General features: G+C 31.5%; 1 protein-coding gene across 1 annotated transcript; it reads right to left on the bottom strand.

The window, feature by feature from the left end:
- Positions 1 to 1,384: 1,384 nt before the first annotated feature.
- On the bottom strand, positions 1,385 to 5,398 carry LOC106691014 (uncharacterized). The gene is made up of 3 exons (XM_014436652.2): positions 5,316 to 5,398; positions 3,725 to 3,996; positions 1,385 to 2,064 (listed from the first exon to the last, which is right to left on the bottom strand). The coding sequence occupies exons 2-3, from the start codon at positions 3,918 to 3,920 to the stop codon at positions 1,448 to 1,450; spliced, it is 813 nt and encodes a 270-aa protein (XP_014292138.1). The 5' UTR covers positions 3,921 to 3,996; positions 5,316 to 5,398; the 3' UTR covers positions 1,385 to 1,447.
- Between the last annotated feature and the right edge of the window lie 14,589 nt (positions 5,399 to 19,987).

Below are 19,987 nucleotides of genomic sequence, written 5' to 3'. Positions count from 1 at the left end.
AACACAACTTTATACTAAAATATAATCCACCAATACCGACCAGTGTAAAAAGGAAATAGTCTACATTCAACTATAAGTCAAGAAGATAGATGAAGTAAAAAGGGTGTAATAATCTAGATGTTGATCGCCCTGAATAAAAATCTAATCTAATCTAATGGGGAGGTGGGGAGCTCTCCATACCACTCCGGACGCAAGGTAGAGAAGTGACTCCCATGACGACACATTTTTCTAATACTACCATGGCTTGAAGAAAAATTGTAATGTCGTGAAGACGTTATAATCAAACAATAAACAAGTGTTATGAATGTTTCCAGCTCATATTTAATTTCCTGGACAACTTGGGACATAGGTGGCAAAGAAGACCTGGAGAAGAAACAGTAGATGATTTATTTTACCAATGACAGCTTCAAAGTTTGAACTATGTATTTCTTTAAAAGGTGAGATATGAAGATACTTAGGGACTGTGCTATACATAGTTTCCAGCATTTGTGTTGCCAAAATACGAGGAAGGACGAAAATAAAATGAGTAAATTGCTCAAAGTTAATCGAAAAAATAAAGTGATGCCACAACTTCTGCTTACAAAAAGTGAATCGCAATTGTTTTCAATTCTATTTTTTTTTGTTTTTGTATAATCTCTTTATTGATATTTACAACTGTATTATAATGTATAAAACCAGCAAATTTTATGTTAGTTATACAATGGTATAATGCAGACCTCTGGAGAATCTACTCCAAAAGTTTAGGTCATCTTCTTTTCAGATGCCAAAGATGATTATCAAGTAATGAAGGAGAAGCCTGGATGGAATGAAGTGGGTTAGGGTGCTTAGGAAATTTTTCATTGAAGGATTAGTATCTGGTTCGGACAAAATCGACAAAATATGAAACATTGAGGCCCTGATAGATGATCTGATTTGTTACAAAGAAGGGAGCATTAAGAATTTTGAACTGTGAGAATTACGAGAGGAATTACAAGGTTTATTGGAGCACCAAAACTCAACTCGTAAGTCCAAATAGGTCATATTATTGTCACATAAATGAGTCTTTTGAAATTAGTTTAAAATTTAGATCTTTTGTCCAATAAGGTTTTGTTTTTAAACTATTTTTGTAAAGGTAATATTAGAATTCGATTGGTAATCATAATAATGGAAAATAATTGGTTGACTGAATATATAGATTGTAGAAAGATTTATTTATTAAAAATAAATAGTTTTCTACTATTTTGGACCTGTATATTGTTAAAACTGTGATAGTTTAAACAATAACGTTTAAAATAAATTTGTCAACTTCATTAATTATGAATATTAAGGAATAGACTAATTTTATGCTGATGGTGTGATGTTTATAAATTGTATATAAGGTATATAAAAAAAAAAAAACTTATCCTAGAATTTATATATGTTTAGGTGTTGTGTATTTATATTACGTAAATAGTTTTTTAACTTCTATTTACCCTGTGAAACTATTAAACATCGATAACAATCCATTTGGTCTTGCAGTTGTGGCTGCAACGGTACTGGAGCTCGTGCTAGGAACTGCAGCACTCAAGGTTGCTGCCAGGTTGGAAGCCGAAGCTGTGTTACCGCCAAGAGCTGAAGTAACTACGGTGGCTCCCGGAATTGAAGAACTCACGGTTGACGCGATGTTAGATAGTGAGGAAGCTCCTGGGATGGAAGAACTCATGGTTGACGCGATGTTAGATAGTGAGGAAGCTCCTGGGATGGAAGAACTCATAGTCGACGCGATGTTAGATAGTGAGGAAGCTCCTGGGATGGAAGAACTCATAGTCGACGCGATGTTAGATAGTGAGGAAGCCCCAGGAACAGCCGCGGACACGGACGAGGCCATGCCAGGGAGTGAAGACAGGAGACTAGAACCTGCATTTCCAGCCAAGTTTAATCCCGTATTCATCATGTCCAACTTGGCGTTCTCCAATCCCAGCATGGTCTTGATCTTTCCCTGAGCCATGCTGTTCACGGTATCAGCTTTAGAATTCAATACGGTAGCTCCTAGGTTAGCGAAGGTACCGATACCAGGTATCATCGACGCCATGCCGCTTCCCATGCCTACAAACAATTTTAAAAATAAATCATTTTAAGTCGTATAAGGACATATAATCAACCATATGTAATATTATAATCATACGTACATTGATATAAGGATATAATAATTTAATAAATTCATTTGATAGCGTAAATTTTTACTAACTGATATTCTATCTTTTTGCTTCAAACTATAATGCCATAACAATTTCTCATTTTTTGTCATTTACTAAAATCTATTGATCAAAATCAGTCCCTGAAGGATATCTAGATATATCATATTTTGAATATTTTATTTAACAGACCAATATAATCTGATATTTTATTTTATTGTCCTAAATCTTTTTATCATGTTAACTTCATTTATTTTATGAACAAGTTCGTGGTGTCTAATTCCACTCTCCCATGGATTTATCCAGTCAGGCATCCGAGATCGCACTGGAAGGTTGTTAACCCTAGTTTTGAGCATCTTAGAAACACATTTAATCAAAATAAATAAAAAGTGTTCCTCTTATATGTAATTTTTATTTGTTGTCTACAGAAAATTATAGTTCTTCTGGTGCATATTTCACTCCCAGTAGTCCGCATTTTTTATATGAATTCATTACTAAAGTATTTTTAAGTTAACTGTAAAAATGTCAGCTGTATTTGGATGATAAATTCAAGATACGTCTTATAGATAAACTCATAAAAACATTTTTATTTTATTTAACAACGTTTCAGTTTATCTAATCCCTTATTTTTAACTCTTTTTTTAATCAAACCTTTGTCACAAGGGGTCGTTTTTGCTCCAGTTTTTATATAGATTTTGAATAAGGATAGCATTACAAGTACCTAGCAACACGATAATGTGGTTCTTATTTTCTTGATGTGATATCTATCATAATGAATTTCAGAAGTCCTGGCCTTTGTAGCACACAGTTGATGAAGAATAGTAGAGAAAGTATAAATATGGATGAACAACTAAAAATTGTGAATCCCGAAAAATCTCATAACTCTTGATATAAATAACCCTAAACGGTAGTCGATTTACTAGTGAAGATGAGTGCCTGTTACCAGATGATTAGGAAGTCAGAGATAGGCTTGTGCTAGGAGATCTATTTTTTTCCTTTTTGTTAATTATAACATTAGAGTAAGCAATAAGAGCAATCCAGACGTATCCTGGTAGCAATAATGTATATACAACAGGTTCACCCAGTATGTTTTTTATGCTGAAGATCCCGTAATAACTGAAAAAAAGGAAACTACTGTAGCAGAAGTTTATGAAGAAGGAGCCAGGCTCTCACTGATTTGAGAGTATGCGTGTTAACTTCAATACAACTTTGTGGAATGGAAAAATATGTTCAAATAAGAAACAAAACTCCGAAATAAGTCGATACATTTGAGTATTTTGGTGCAGTAATGACCGAAAATAATGGTGGAAGAATAGAAAGCAAGAAAGACCGCTAGGAGTTGCCACTATACAATACGGCAAATTATGAATTATTGAGCCTTGTCTCAAATGATTAAGATTAAGGTGTATAATAATGTCATAAGACTTCTCAGTAGGTCTGATTTTGCGCGGGGTCTTTGGCTTAGTGTGTGAACATGGGCAATGAATAATCCGCAGTGACGAGAAGTTACGACGAAATAGTAGTTAGTAACGACTGAATTTATCCCGAAATATATGAATTACTGTACTCACTCACGCCGGCCTTGAACATATCAGTGCCAGATTGGACTGCAGAGCTCTTGGCAGTACCCATGCTGTTGGCGGCGGCCCTCATACCACTGATCATGTTCGATCCGAGCCCAGTAGCGGCCGAAACCGATCCGCTGAGCGACTGTGCCGAAGCTGCAGCCAACATGGCTCCAATGACGATGGCGACCGATCCGTTCATCTTGCGACACTATCTAGTGATAGGTAGCAGGGATCTCCTTTCTTATATCTGCATCCCAAACAGTTGTTGCTTGTGACTGCTCACGGCACATAAACAAACATGTTTACAATTGAATAGAAATGCTTTGTTTAAGAATTGTTACTATGAATAATTTATCACCTTCGGTATACTCAGGTGTATTTGGAGTTATGGAAAGATTGAGACATTAACCTGAGAAGAGGGAGATTTTGATTAACAGAATTTGTTAACTATTGGCGCGTGTATTTATTATTGTACCTTCTGGTATTTAACGCTATGTTGAATCAAAAAAATGATTTGTGTTTCCTAATCATTGAACTCTTGCCCTTATATTAAGATCTATATATTTAAGGGAACTGTTTCACTTGTTTTAAAATATAAGTTTTCATATTTGTTGTTGTAAAATATTTTTAAGTATATCTTTCTCTTTTAATAATCTGAACCCATTCCGGTGAAATATAAAGGGAATTAGTATTGAGTTTTTGTCCCGGAGAAACACAAATATACTTATACAAATCACTTAAAGCGATGAATTTCTTTACAAGTACAATTCGTTCTGAGTTTAAATTGTGTGTTAGTGCATCAAATTCAGCTCTTGACGTTTGAACTGTTTACTGGCTTCTAAATGAAAAATATATTATCATATATTATTACTGACTCGTAATTTCTTTCTTTCAACTTCTAGCTCAATCTGTCTTTTGGCGTTAGATTTGAATTAATATGGTAGTTTTCAATTATAGAAAACATATATATATTTTTTTTTGACAATTTGGAATGGTTATTCATGCCGATAGTAATGTAACATCTGTTCATTTTCGAACTGAATTCAAGGAAAATTTGTAGGCTTATCTTTAATAAAACAACGATTTCAATGATATAAAAACTCAAAACAAATCAAATTTGGGAAAAAAAATTTTTTTTGTTGGTTAATTATATAAATTGCTATTATATAATTTAGTTGGTTTATGTTATATATTTCCACACCAATACATTTGTTTTCCTATCATAAAACATAATTTTCATTAAAAAAAGGGGGGCTAATTTTAACTATTATAAAATAAAAATCATTCAGGGAAAATATAAGCTCAATTAGCGAGGTTTAAAAAAAAGATGTATTTTTTGGGAGGTTTTCCTTTTAATTTAAATTAAAAAAGATAATAATATTATATTATAATCAATGATAATTTTAAATAGATAGTTAATGATTGTTAAATTTTCTGATGAATTAGGTGCATAAATATATATAATATAAGTTATAACAACCATCTGGTATAAAAATAAAAATAAAATAATAAAAGGCAAAAGGTGCATAAAACATAGTGTAGTTTCTCATTTATATATCTCTATTAAACATATTTAGTTTGTAACAGTATATACCTAACAGTTGGCAGTTCACAGTAGTGTTCACCACAGCTGCAGGCGCGTTTACACTTGGCGTGAACCTCAGTCCTTTCATAAAGTCAGTCGAGGTATGGGAGTGGGAGGAGGAAAGATTTATTTTTGGTACTGAACTTGATCGGTTGGAGGGGATGTATTGAAGAAATTAAATATATCCTATATTTTTTATTTGTTAAATTAAATTAGACATTATGTATTATATGATGTTTCTGTACAAGAGCCCGGGAGAGAAAAAGTCAGTTATTTCACTCCATTTTTTTATTATTTTAATAAAGTCTATGAATACTTGTCAAAATTTATGAGTCTGTTGATTATAGCTAGGGGGAATACGGAATATAAAATTAATTTTATATTCGGAGCTTCATATCTTTGATAGTTGTAGGTAGTTACAACACTAGAAAACCGAATAGAACATTTAAAGTAGAGTAAGTTTGCTCAAATATGATCCTTAGTGGAGCTGATAGTGGAAATGATCCGATTTCTTGAACTACTGGTTTTCAGTATATATGAAAAATCAATAGTTAGTGAATTTATTCTGTAAAATCTTTATCTCAGGAATCATTAAACGTACATATGTCTTCCAGCACTCAAATTAAAGCTAGTGAAATGTACTATAATTTAGTAACGATGTAATATTCTTTTGGATATCAGGTTTTATGATATTTGTATATGAATATGAATTGTTGTCAGTTTTCATTATAGCAGAAAACCTTTATTTTTATAAAAGGGACTGGAAATATCTGAATGATATTTTCAGAATTACCAGAACAAAGCGACAATTATTGATAAATAAATGTAGTAGTTTGCCACTTCACACAACTAAATGTGGCAGTTGCAGTTCCCATTTAATCATACTAAGGGAAATCCCGATTCCAAAATACAGAAGTGGTTGATTTTTTTTTTTTTAATATTATATATATCCCTCCTTCCTCGCCATTTCTGGTCTCTGCCACCAATAATTATAAATAATATTTTACCACTGGACATTTTTATTTATTTATTGGGGTTTTATCGTGGTGCAGCCCAGCGCTCGGATGACAGAAGTAGTAGCATTAACGTTTTAATTACTTCACACATCAGGCTGTATTACTTTTTTAAAGAGCTAGTGGCCAGGGGTTTTGAGTAAAACATTTAATTTAAAGTTATCACTTTAAGGTCTATATATCAGTAATCAGGGTAAATGACTTAGTTTTAATTTTAATAAAACAAATATGGTTGTATATTTTGTTGGATTCAATAACAAAAAGATATATACATATCATTAATAATAAATAGCAGTTACTCTTAAGGTGATGAAGAAGACTTCAAGTTGTGGAAGCGGCAGTTTCAGATCGGTGTCCTACTCAACCCAAGTAGGCATGGGCGCCGTATGCGTAAGGCCAGGCACCTGGTACTGATGGCAGAGCTGGGTGGAGTTCTCTCAGATCGTACTTGCCGGGCCAGTAGGAACCGTCATCAAGTCCCAGGGCGTATGGTGCGATGAGTGTGGCAGAGGCCACAGCCAAGCAGGCGGCGAGGAAGAACTGCAATGGATAAAAAGGGGTACAATGAGATTATTGATGAAACTATCTTCTTGGATATAAAGTATAAAAAGCAACATGAAGTCTTAAAATATTTCTAAAGTGATTAAAATTTAAAGACTTCTAATACCATGGTAGGGGGTCAAGTTATCTTTTTGTGTGTACACCACAGAAATAAAAGCCGACCTCCCAGGCCGGATTCGAACCGTCGTCGGTTTCATTCAATTGCAAACACCAGCGCCTCTACTCTTTGAGCTACAGAACATATAGACTGCATAATAGACACTATGATTTAGTATTAGCGGTAACACACATCCGTGTGATTAAAGAAAAGCCAACATTTCATCCTTGTAACTACTCCAAAGAGTTGCTATCCGATAAAACTGTAGTATAACTATCATTTAACAGTAACTACTTTTCATATTTCAAGGTGTTAATCCCTTCTTTCACAGTATATAAAGTTGAACAGCTTAATGAAGTGCGTCATCGTCATCTAAAGATCTAGTTAAGAAGAAATATTTAGACCTAGTTTTATATGTAAGGTTAGTGTCAGAAACCCTAACTCTATTGGAGTATAAACCTTTATATCCTGGGTACCGAAAATTATTTTTGAAAAAATGTTGCAAAATTTATTCCCTGACCGTAGGAATCTAAGTCAATACTCAAATTAACAAAAATGCTGTAAAACATAAAAACTAAAATTAAGAAGAAAACCAATAGAAAAAAATGGAGAAGTGAAATTTTATTAGTATCAAATAAAGCAGAAAACTTTATTTTTATATAAGTGACTAGTAATATCTGAACGATTGTTTGGAATGTGCCCCTTCTTAGAATTAAATAAATAAACTATAACTATACATAAGTACTCCTTTTTTGTCACATTAAAAATGAGGTTATAACTACTTGCTTGAGAAAACTATGGCACAACTACAGGCGGTAGTTGAAGTTCCCGTTTAATCACACAAAACTTCTCCAACAACATTATAAGTACTTCACACATCTCAAATTCTCATTTGAAGAATTACATTTTTTTAAATTAATTGTTTTATTTAAAATTTTAGAACAATCTTATTCAAGAAGAGGAATTAGAGGGTGTATAATATTGTTGCATTGTCATATAATTTTTTTCCAATTACGTGGGAAGTTTTTTAACTTTTGATCTGGGTTGCAAGATTAAACGTTTATTCATTTTTATAAACAACGTACAAAGCAGGATACAGAAATTATGAAATAGTAAAACGTGAGCCAGTGGCGACGGTGGGTTTTGAGTAGAACATTTGAATTTTTGTGAATATGATTTATAATATATAGCGACAACTATATTGTTAAAGTATATGAAAGATATGTTTAGAAAATGGAGGAAAAAAAAGAATTTTGCTTTCTAAACATATGATAACATGTGAAAATAATTAAAATGTAAAAAGATTGATGGATTTTTCATCTTGATATTCTGATATCAAGATTAAATATTTATTGTTTTAAGAACTAAAAAAGTTAATAAACAATTTAACAAAAGAATCTTGTACCCCTATAACTCATATATCTATAACTAAGGATATTATACCATGGTAGACTTTCTTAAGCCCAGGGATGCATTCAGCAAAATGCAGTGGAACTAGGTGTAATTGTTTGGTTTTATTAATTTAACCATCTCTAAATTAGTTTTTCCATCAACACACTTGAGGTTGGCTAGGCAATTGTCTATCACTGATGATATTATATTTTTTAGAACAAATATTAATATCGTAATCCTCCCATCTACGTTTCTGTCTACCCTTCGGGTGTTTATTAACATTTTAGGGATTCAATCGTTACTAAGCCCTACAATCTTACACGACAATCTTATACACGCGTAGGTCCCTTAATTCTGTGTTGTGTAATCTTCTAAATTCTCCCATTAATTCATGGTTTTTCGGTGCGAATATTTTACCTAAACAATTTTTTTCGGAAACCTTACGGCGCTGTTCATCCCTTAGTTAAGAGGCCGCGTCTCGCATCCTTAAAGAGCAATGGGAAGGATAATAGTTTTGTAAATCCTAAGTTTTAAGTTTTTTGATAGAAGGCGTGATTCTTAGCAAAACTTAGTAGTTTCGAAATTGAAAAATAACAAGCATTTCACGCCATCAACCTCGCTTTTATTTGCTCATCAATTTCATCTAGTTACTGTTCGACCTTAATTAAATCTAAGCTAAATCGGTTTAAGAACCTATCTACCTCTTGAAACTTATTTCCTCCGAAATTGATCGCGTTTCTACTATGACGTAGGATTGAACGCCCTACTAACATATTTTTTAGTTCACAAAATACCTCAAAAAGATAGCATATATATAATTTTATTTTTATCTATATTAGTTAATACTTAATGATTTTATTGTATTTTTTTATAATTGTTTATTTATTTTTATTTAATATGTATGTATAGTATGATTGTGCACTTTCTGCGCTAATACTCATTGCCCTTGTATAACTTTATTAAAAGTTATAAAATAAATAAATAAAAATATAACAAAATTCTAGGTAGTAAAATTGGTAAATCTAAGAGTATTTGATAATTAGACTTAAAACCGGCGTTTAATAATTTCAAGTTATGTAATACTTATTATACACTGAAATGAAGATTGGAATGCAGTCCGAGATAAATTTCTTTTATATTTATCATTAAATTGTTACCTGTTTCTTATAACTCGGTACTTACTAGAGCTTTGACTGCCATTGCTGGTGTATTCTGAGTCTTGTGAATCGACTAGGTGCATCGATCTGCCTTGAGGCGTTATATACCCAACGGCATTCAGCAACCGCACCCAATCCGGGAAGCCTTCTTATTGGTCACCTGCCGATCTAGGAAGTCTTCTGCAGTTGCTGTTATTAGTTATTGTCGGCCGGTGCCGTTTTCTGCAGTAGTGCCCTTAATTGGGGAGAGGTCACGTTGTATGCACGGCTGTCTGTAACTTCATATCGGAATTTCATTTTTTTCTAATTTTAATCCAATTTCTAAAAGGCAAATTATATTTAAATGTTACAGGATACTGCTGATGAGGTATGCATGCTTATATAATATACCTCATTTACTGCCAAAATTACAAATGAAAGTGAGAAAAAAAAATCTGTGGAGATTAGCATGTTTCACTATTTGCTGATTCAAAATGTAAAGGATTTCACAAAGCATTCTTACTTCTACATACGCGACTATATTACATATAGAACAGATCACCCTGACAACACATCTCACGCAGGTTCTTCTTTCCATATTCATCCTTATTCATAAATCTTTACCTCACTTCCTTATTCTTTCCACTCCGTCTGATACTATTCAATCAACATCCGTCAGCTTATTCTCTCGACTGTTTAACATTACACTTTCAGCTGTATATCGTTCTCGTAATTCCCTTTCCTATAGCCATCTTGACTCCTTGTTCCGGTCCTTTGGTCCGCGATTTATTGCTGGAGGAGATTACAACGACAAAGATCAACGGTGGGGATGCAGAACGTCCAATACTCGTGGTAGGACTCTTTCCCGAGTCACAACATCCAATAGTTATTCCATCCTCTCTCCTAAAAATCCTACATATTGGCCTAAATCCATTAAAAAACGTCCCGTTATCCTTGATATGTTTGTTACTTCCCAAATACCGATCTCACAATCCACAATTCAACCTTTAGATGATCTCTCTTCAGATAATAGCCCGGTTCTACTCCACATCTATTAAAATCCTACTCCTGGATCCTATTCCCCTTCAAAGGTTACAGGACAGGTAAACTGGAAAAATATTCGGACTGACCTAGAAAACGTACTTGACTTAAAAATTCCACTAAAAAGAAAAGAACAGATCTCAAAATACTCTCTTAATCGATAGGGACTACTATCACTAACAATACTTCATCAATGAACATAAAAAGTTTTAGAGAAAACAACTTACCTCGTCATGTACAAGCATTATTAACAGAAAAACGTCGGGCAAGAGCGAGGTGGGACAGATCAAGATATCCTTCGGACAAAACTCATTACAATACATGGACTAACAGACTAAAAACAGAAATTAGAAAACACAAAATTTCCAGAATTTAACAGAAAACTTAAATACCACTGACAAATCATTATGGACAACTACTAAAATACAAATCCTTCAACCATCCACTTCGCACTGAAAATAATACTTGGACTCGATCAGATGAAGAAAAACCTCAAATGTTCGGTGAATTCCTCTTCAAAACTTTTAACCCCCATCCTGATATCCTTAATCCAACCCATCTTGAACATGTTAAAGCATAGATTACAATTCTACTCCAAATGACCCTTCCTCCTAATGCCTTTCATCCCTCAGAAATAATGAACATCATCTATCTTCTAAAAAAGCTCCTGGCCACGATCTTATCACAGCACACATTCTGAAACAGCTCCCTCGTAAAGCCATCCTATTCCTTACCTATATCTATAATGCTACACTCCGATCCACCTATTTCCCTGACACTTGGAAAATGTCTATAATAAAAATGTTTCCCAAACCCTTCAAGTCACTTGAATATCCATCTTCCTACCGTCCTATTCCATTACTGCCCATTATAAGCAAAATCCTAGAAAAACTCTTATTAAAACCCCTCTACCAAATCCTTAACTCACATTATGTTATTTCTTACCACCAATTTGGATTCAAATATCCATTTTGTCTAAATAATTTTTTTTTATTATTTTAACACTCCAACGTTCAAGAATCTATCAGTAAATAGTTTTAATTACAAAATATTCATTATAAATTAATTTTTAAAAACATCATGAAAAATTATATTTCTTACCTCATCAAACTATTTATATAATAATTATATATATTATTATGACCGATTTGCTTAGTAGTTATAACAAAATATCCATTTTGTTTCAACAATTCTTTTTTATTATTTTAATTCTCCAACGTTTCGGCCCTTATGTTGCTGACCTGTATTTGAAAATTTATGAGTTTGATTTCATTTTTTAATCAAACATATCATGCGGCCACTTTTCCTTATTTTTCAACTACTCATTACACATTCATGCATGACATAAATTCTAGAAAATCTAGATAGAACAAAAGTTCCGTAAATAATTCCGTCATGAAGGCGTTTTTCCATTGACTTTAAATTGTAATTGCACCAACCTGGCACAGTTTTTAACGATTTTCTGAAGAATGTATCTCATTGATAAATAATAAAAAAATATCTACCGGTTATTTTTGACACAGTGTTTTACACTAAGGGCCAAGTTAATGTTTCATATTATTGTTAATAATATGGTTGAATTAATGGTGAATTGATATTTTATCATCTTTGATGACAAAAGGAATATTTGTTAAACTAATAAGTAGATACAGCCGGTTCAAACCTGAAATAACCTTACTTTCAAAGGATAAGCATTTAAATTTAATGATGTTCCCTATGTAACCGATCTAGCCCGGACCAGATATCACTCCTTCCATTATAAACTCTCCAACCGCTCAAATCCCCTAGTTTCTAATCTTGCATCCTCTTCCATTCCTGACAATCCTCCGAGACGCCTGAAAAGAAGATGGCCACGAGACCAGCTAATGTAAAATGTCATTAGAGTGCTACCAATGGATAGTTTCTCTACACTCCTGTAACACTCCAATTTAAATTAGATCAGATTTACTAAATGTATTATATTGTAAAGTTGTAAATAGCAATAAATAAATTTTTTTAAAAAATTTAATGATCAAAGCTGAAATTAAATAAAAAATTATTTCAAACCACACATCACTGATCCAGAAGGATAATGACGCAATTGTTAATTTGAAGAATTTGATTTTATTATGTTAAAGGGTACGTAAAAGCATTTATTACCTGTTTTTGAATGCATTCTTGAGTCCACCAACCCAAAAACCTCGATTCTACAAACTTTTACAATATTATTGTGGGTTTGGCTGTGTATTAAAGTAAGAAATATAATTTTACATGATGTTTTTTTAAAATTAATTTAAAAGAAGATGACCTCGTGACCTTATATTGTAAACTGTTTTTAGAGTTATACTACTGGGTAGTTTCTCTACATCCTGTATCATATCATTATGTCATTATGATCAAATTTACTTTTTGTATTTTTTATACAGTTGTAAATATCAATAAACAATTTAAAAAAATTAATTTATAATAAATATAATGTATTTAAAATTGTTTATTATTAGATAAAAACGTTGTAGTGTTAAAATAATATAAAAAATATGGATATCTTTTTATAACTACTAAGAAAATCTATCTCAAAGAAACATTTGCATTATATTTAGTTCAAATCTTTTTAAATATACAAATCTTGGAATATTTGTGATAATTTATTTTTAAATTCTGCTTATTTTCAGCTGTTTATTTACTGAGTTTTTCTTTTCTAGTGATTTATACATCTTAATCACAAGGGAAAAAAACCATGTCAAATTGCCGCTTTTTTCTTTTTTAACCATATTTCACCCCATTTATTGGCCACGGGGGGAGCTAATGATGCATATATTACGGCGACACCTTTCGTTTTTTAAACAGATCAGTGACAATTCAAAGTAAATATGCAGTAGGTCCGCTGAAGTTTACCGCTAGTAGCGAAGAGACAACATAAAACGTAGAGGGACCGCTCCTCTTGTGGTGGTCCTGAAGGCGAGTCCGAAGCCCTTCTCTCGGCGAGACATCGACAGTGCTTGCCACTTCCCAGATCTTGAAAAAAAAAAAAAAGGAGCGAGTGGTTAAAAAAAAAGTTTTTTTTTTTAATTCTAAGCCCCATAGATGTGCAGGGTTCGGTATAAAGAGAGGGGATAATAATGGGTAGAATATATTGTACTGTATTTGAAATGCATTTTAAGATACCGTTTCCTAGAACTGTAACTTTCAATTATATTAAATTTCATTACAACAAAAATAATGGCTATGCAGGAATCAATCAGGAATTTAAATTGACATTTTTTTACTAATAGAATTCTACACCTTATTTATTTTGCCATGTATATTCTTTTGATAAATAAACAATTGAATAAGTATGGAATAAAAAAGCTATTAGCCAAGACACAGAAGTTTATAAATAGAGTCATTAAAACTTTTTGTGAGATAACGAGTTATTATTTCCTTGTGATGGCATCATGCACTTTTTATGTTTATTGAAAATAAATGTTAATGCTTGTTGAAACATCATTTATGTGATGTTTAATTACCACTTAGGAGAATAATTTACTTTCTAAAATAAAATATTTCACTGACATTTAGATAAATTAATGTCTCAGGAAGTCAGAGTATATAGGATATAGGCTATTTTTAACAATGCAATTCAAATAGTCTTTTTGTATTTGCAATATTAATAATTAAATAATAAAGAAGAAAAGAAAAATTCACACAGCACGTCAGCCCAACAGCACTCTTACTTTCTGAACATGCCTTTTATTTTTTTACTTATTTGACTATTTACTCAGTTTTGAAAGTTCGTGTATATTTACTTTATCACTTGAATAGTTACGTAATTGTTCTCTCTTGTAGTTATAAAAAGAAAAAATCGTTTTCAGATCTAAAATATTCCCTGTGAGAAAATTTTTGCTGATAGTGGGAGTGCACAGCTTCGCATATTTCTCCTTCATCTATAAACATCTCATTAATGCACAATGGTTTATCTACTACCCTGACTATTAGAAGGATAAAAAAAACCCTGCTCCAAAGCTGATGCAATGAAACAATTAAAATTTTGGGAGATTCTGTGGAAATATAATTAAACTAAATTTTTACTTTCCATTTGCTCATACGATCGTCTAAAGAAGCAATACTTGCTAGCAAGTAAATTGCTATCTCCTAGTTAATTCATCGTAGATTCCAAAAATGTTGACAAAATTCCAAAAACTTCTTGGTACAATAAAAAAACTTTGGATATGGGGGGAAAAACGTGGTTTTGTTTAAAAACCCTTTTATTATATTCATATAACCCTTTCACATGTTAACAACAGTTTGATCCAAAAAGGTGTGGTTTGGTTTCACTGAAATATATTTTTTTTACATTATATACCCAGAATTACTGTCATTTCCTGACCCTTGATACCCTGTATACTGCGTAAATGGAGTTTATTTATGGCGGATATTATGATTTTAAGCGGTTAAAACTCTTTTATTTCTTTTTTTTTTCTGGTTCCCTTCCTGGTCATTCTAACATTCCGGAGGGTTATTCACAAGACACCACCCTACTCTAACTACAGTGGGTGGATCAAGTTTTCATTTCTTGGGACCGCCTCAGATATAAAAGTCGACCCACCAGGCTGGATTTTAAACGGCGTCACTGCATTCACGAGGTAGTTAAAGTTGGCGCTCCAACTCACTCTGTTACAAATGGGCCAAACCGGTTGAACTCTGATAATTTTTATCATTTATTTTTTTTAATTCTCAAAGTTTTTTATGTTGACCTATTGAGACTAAGTAATTTTTTTTCTGCCCAATTTACTTCATATTGTTTAATATTTATGAATAATTATAAACGCTTTATCAATTGATAACTTACCAACTGACTTTGGTAATGGTTACACTTCAGTGTTTATTATGTACATGTACTAAATATGCATTTGTGTTAAATGGAATTGAATCGAAGAAACAAACCAGTCTTTATGTCATTCATATCAAAACCCTCAGTGATTTAATTTTTCAATTCAGAAATCAAACGGCAACTTAATTCCTTTTTTTTTCAACTACTCATTACATATGCATGCATTAAGCTAGGTAGAACAAAGTTCTAATAATAATTCTGTCAAGAAGGCGTTTTGCCATTGACTATAAATTCTATATTGCATTGACCTGACAGAGTTTTGAACGATTTCCTGAAGAATATATCTCATTGATAAATAATATAAAAAATATCTACCGGTTATTTTTGATATAGTAAAACACTAAGGGCCAAGTTAATGTTTATTATAGTTAATAATCATAGCTATGTATGGTTGAATTAATGGTTTGATATTTTTTCATCGTTGATTTCAAAAGGAACATTTATTAAACTAATAAGTAGATACAGCCGGTTCAAACCTGAAATAACTTTACATTCAATGAATTAGCATTTAAATTTATGGTTAAGCTGAAATTAAATTAAATTATTTCAAACAACACATCACTGATCTTATTTCATTGAGTGCTCAAGAGTCAATCCAAACACAGGGGGTTGCCATAGCTACTAAGAAAAAATGACGCAAAGAAGTGGGTAATAGGCCACGCCCCTTGAAGGCACTTTAACGTGGAAAATTATAGATTTCGCACATCAATATTATTCATAAAACCATCCATTAAATCGCAAATGTAAAGAGAATTGAAGTGTTTTTAATAATTTGGTTTATCTATTATGAAATTTCTCGAGAAATCCGTGCTTCTTTCTCTGTTCTGTTCAGACTCATTTCAATGCGCATATAAAGGATCCCAAGATATTTCTACTGTTCCAAAAAAATATTAATGTTTTCTAGGAACATATAATTAAAAAAACAAACTTGACCTCCTTCGAATCAAACGAACTTGATGGTTAGAATAGGTTAGAAACCGGTAGATAACCACCTCCCCCCTCCCGTATGTCAGAAATAACCAGAAAGGGAGTCATAAAAAATTAAAAGTTACAAATAAATAATTGTTTCTGATAAAATGGAGAAAGATGTTTAAAAAGTAAAAACAGTATGCATTATTTTTTAGAATATTTAATGTTTACAAAGAGTGACTGATAATTTATAGTAATTTTTGTTTTGTTGCCAAAATAATAATAATAATAATTCATTTGTTTATGGGGCAATCCATAATAGAATTTGCCTGTAAAGTACATAATTTAATAATCACTGTAATAATTGTTACATATATATAATAACAATCAGCGAACTATTTGATTATTATATAAGCTAATAACAAAACAGAATACCCAAATGGTGAACTAAAAATCATTTATATAAGCTAATAACAAAACAGAATACCCAAATGGTGAACTAAAAATCATTTATATAAGCTAATAACAAACAGTAACACCAAACTGAAGCTATCTACATTAGTCAGTTTGAAAAAATCCGAACAAAAACAACATTACTTAATGAAATAAAAGAAACAAAAACCAAATCTTATTGTGAAAATAGCTAATAATAAACAGTAACCTCAAACTGGGATTATCTACATTAGTCAAAGCGACAAAACAGAAAAAAAAACGACATTACTTATTTATTAATAAAATAAAAGAAACAAAAAACTATACATCTTATTGTGAAGATACGTATCCTGCTCTAAGTATCAGGCTTTGAGTCACATATATAAAAAGAAGTTTAAGATCCGATTTTGAGGGTACAGACAAAAATTCATACAACTGATTTTGGCTAATATTGCTCAGGTTCAGCATGTACTGGATTCAGTTCTCATGATACCCAGGGATGTTTGTTAAAAAATGGAAATAATTCTCTTAGTTATACTAAACTGGACATAGCTTCTGAGGGCCTGAAATAAATTTGTGTGGACCGACATTTGGAGTAATTGCATATTTACCGGATAGTCTCAGTTGGGCAATTGTACTTAAATAAGCTATGGGGCAATTTATTAGCCTTTTGTTACCATTGCCAGTTACATCATATGATAGCTTCTTAAATTTCTTTGTCAATGATTTATTGTACTTAGTATTCGAATTTTTTTATTCATAAAATTGATATTCATTATTACTTAATGAAAAAAGAAACGGAAATTTTTGCATTTGTATATTTGTTTTCCATTAATTTAAATACAAAGTGCATTAAATTCCGAATCATCTGTGAGTCACTTAAATTTTATTTTATTTCGAGGCACAAACATGAAACACGGACATTAAAATACCGGGCGTGCATTGGAATCCCTGCCTTGTTCAAGAGAGAAATTATTCTCAAGGTCCCTTTTGTTTTTCTAAAGTAAAATGACCACAGTTCAGTACTTTTGTTTATGAAGGAAATAAATTTTGATATAAAATACCTTATAAGAGTATACCTTATTTTTTCTGATTCTATTCACTGTTCAATAACTCATATATATTTTTGTAATATATCGTTTGATTATTTCGATGTACGACTTGCATTCTTCTTGGTCGTGAATATTTATGAGGTTGCGTTGGTTTGGGTTCATTGAATTCAACAGATTTTTGTCAAACAATAGATAAGTACCACGACAACCTGCAGAGGAATAAATTGCTCTTCTTGGATTTATGGAGGCGATACTTTCTTGTTTCTTGGTTTTCACTACTTGTAATTTTTAAAGATCTATCTTCAATCCAATCATTTGATCTCTCTTATAAAGATATTAATTGACGGTTGAATGAGTAAGAGACTTTCGCTATCCTGTTTTATTTTTGATCTTTGGAAGGCAAGGTCTGCGATTATCTTTTAGTTTTCTTTTAATACTTTGTAACTCCCTGGAGTTGCACCAGGTCACTAACGTACATTTCTTTATCACAATATAACAGTTTAAATAGAACGACTTTTACTTATAACTATTTATATCATCCTTATTAGATGGCTAACGTAAACTTATTGTTATTTGCATTTTTCGAGGAATACGATTGCTTTTGTTTTTGCTAGAAGTTTGCTATGAAACGATTCATTCCAAAATCCTTACCAACCTGAACCCATTAGTTATTATTCTCTTATCCATAACCTTTCCTGATAATACACTGAGAAATGTGAAAAGAAGATAGTCACAGGAATTTCTAATTTAAAGCACCGATTGAAGTACCACCATTGGGTGGTTCCTTAAATTATCGTTTGTTCTAAAACATGTATCACATTTTTTTTTTTTAAAGCAATTGTAAATTTTAATTAATAAAAAAAAAACTATCAAACTACTAAGCCGTTGTTGAAATATAGGAATAGCGACAAATTTCGATTCTGTGAATATAATTTTTAAAAATTATTTGCACGTTTACAAAGCTTCCCTAAATTTGGTAATGAGGAAGAAAAGTAATATTAGTGAATTTAAATTGAAAATTCTGCTTGTTTGGTGGATACCTACAACATTTATACTTTGTAGGTAATTAACTTTAATAGGATTTTAAGGTTAGAGTACCATTTTGATTTCATCAATTGAAAAATTGATATATTATAAAAAATTGACACCATTTGGAAAAAAATATATAGCACATATTTAGGTGTCATTCTCCTACCTAAGTGTGGGTCTTTCTTGCTTAAATCAAACATTTTAAATGAACTGTGCATTTTCCAAGACATATGAAATTTTTAATCAAGTATTCTTTTTATTTCTGTAACTCTCCTTACTTAGTTGTTAAAGAAAGTAAAAATTATAAGCTTTAACAAAATTTATTTCAATAAAATACACTATAAAGGAAAAGAAGGTGTGAGATGAAACATTTATTGGGTAGAACTACGTTTTTTTTCTTTACAGAAAATATGTTGTTGAAGATTGTTACTCAAAGTTTTCTAGTTTTAATAAAGATTTTTTTTCCATTAAGGGCCATTTTTACCTAAATGAAAAATAGCGTGATTGATGTAGAAATATCTTTCGCTCACGCTCCCCTTAAGAAATATATCGGTTAAAAATGCAACTGCTTCATAAAAAACTTAATGTTCCACCAACTTTAAACAAAGTAACTTATGTTTAATGTACTCTACCTTAATTTATGTTTATTGACTTAAGCATTTTTTTACCTTATTTTACTCTGTATCTTATAATAAAGAATACGTTTTCGGTTAAGTTTTACTTCCTCGAATGTATTATATTTTTTAAGCGGAGTTCATTAGAATATGTTTGCATACATTTACAGTAGATAAATTACGTTATCGCTAAGTTATAATGAGTTTTTCATTATGCGATTCCTAAATTATACAACAATAAGACGCCTAGGACTTGAAATGCTAAGAAATATCTTATAATCATTATCAAGTGAAACAATATCGTCGCATTGTGCAGTATAATTTTTTTAACAAGTTAAGGTACAAAAAACTGTGTAAAGAAGTATATATTTCTATTGATACTTACTTAACATTTGTTTGTGTATTTATTCGTAACCTGCTGACATGTTATTATTAATCTATTAACAATACACTCACAAAAGGAGTATATAAAAGAGATTTTTTTTAAATAATTTAATTTAGGGATCAGTATACAAATGTACACAATAACATTTTATAATAAATTACAAACAGAAAA

This window comes from Halyomorpha halys, unplaced genomic scaffold, assembly GCF_000696795.3.
Source record: "Halyomorpha halys isolate HHAL.00 unplaced genomic scaffold, Hhal_1.1 Scaffold2031.1, whole genome shotgun sequence".
In the NCBI taxonomy this organism is placed as follows: Eukaryota; Metazoa; Arthropoda; class Insecta; order Hemiptera; family Pentatomidae; genus Halyomorpha; species Halyomorpha halys.
The sequence above is the reverse complement of the archived record's forward strand: the minus strand, read 5'-3'. Positions and strand labels throughout refer to the sequence as shown.

Excerpts from the sequence above, each read along its gene's own strand:
- LOC106691014 (XM_014436652.2), bottom strand. The coding sequence starts at position 3,920 with ATGAACGGATCGGTCGCCATCGTCATTGGAGCCATGTTGGCTGCAGCT. Across the intron at positions 2,065-3,724 it reads TATGTTCAAGGCCGGCGTGA|GCATGGGAAGCGGCATGGCG; the intron begins GTGAGTACAGTA and ends AATTGTTTGTAG.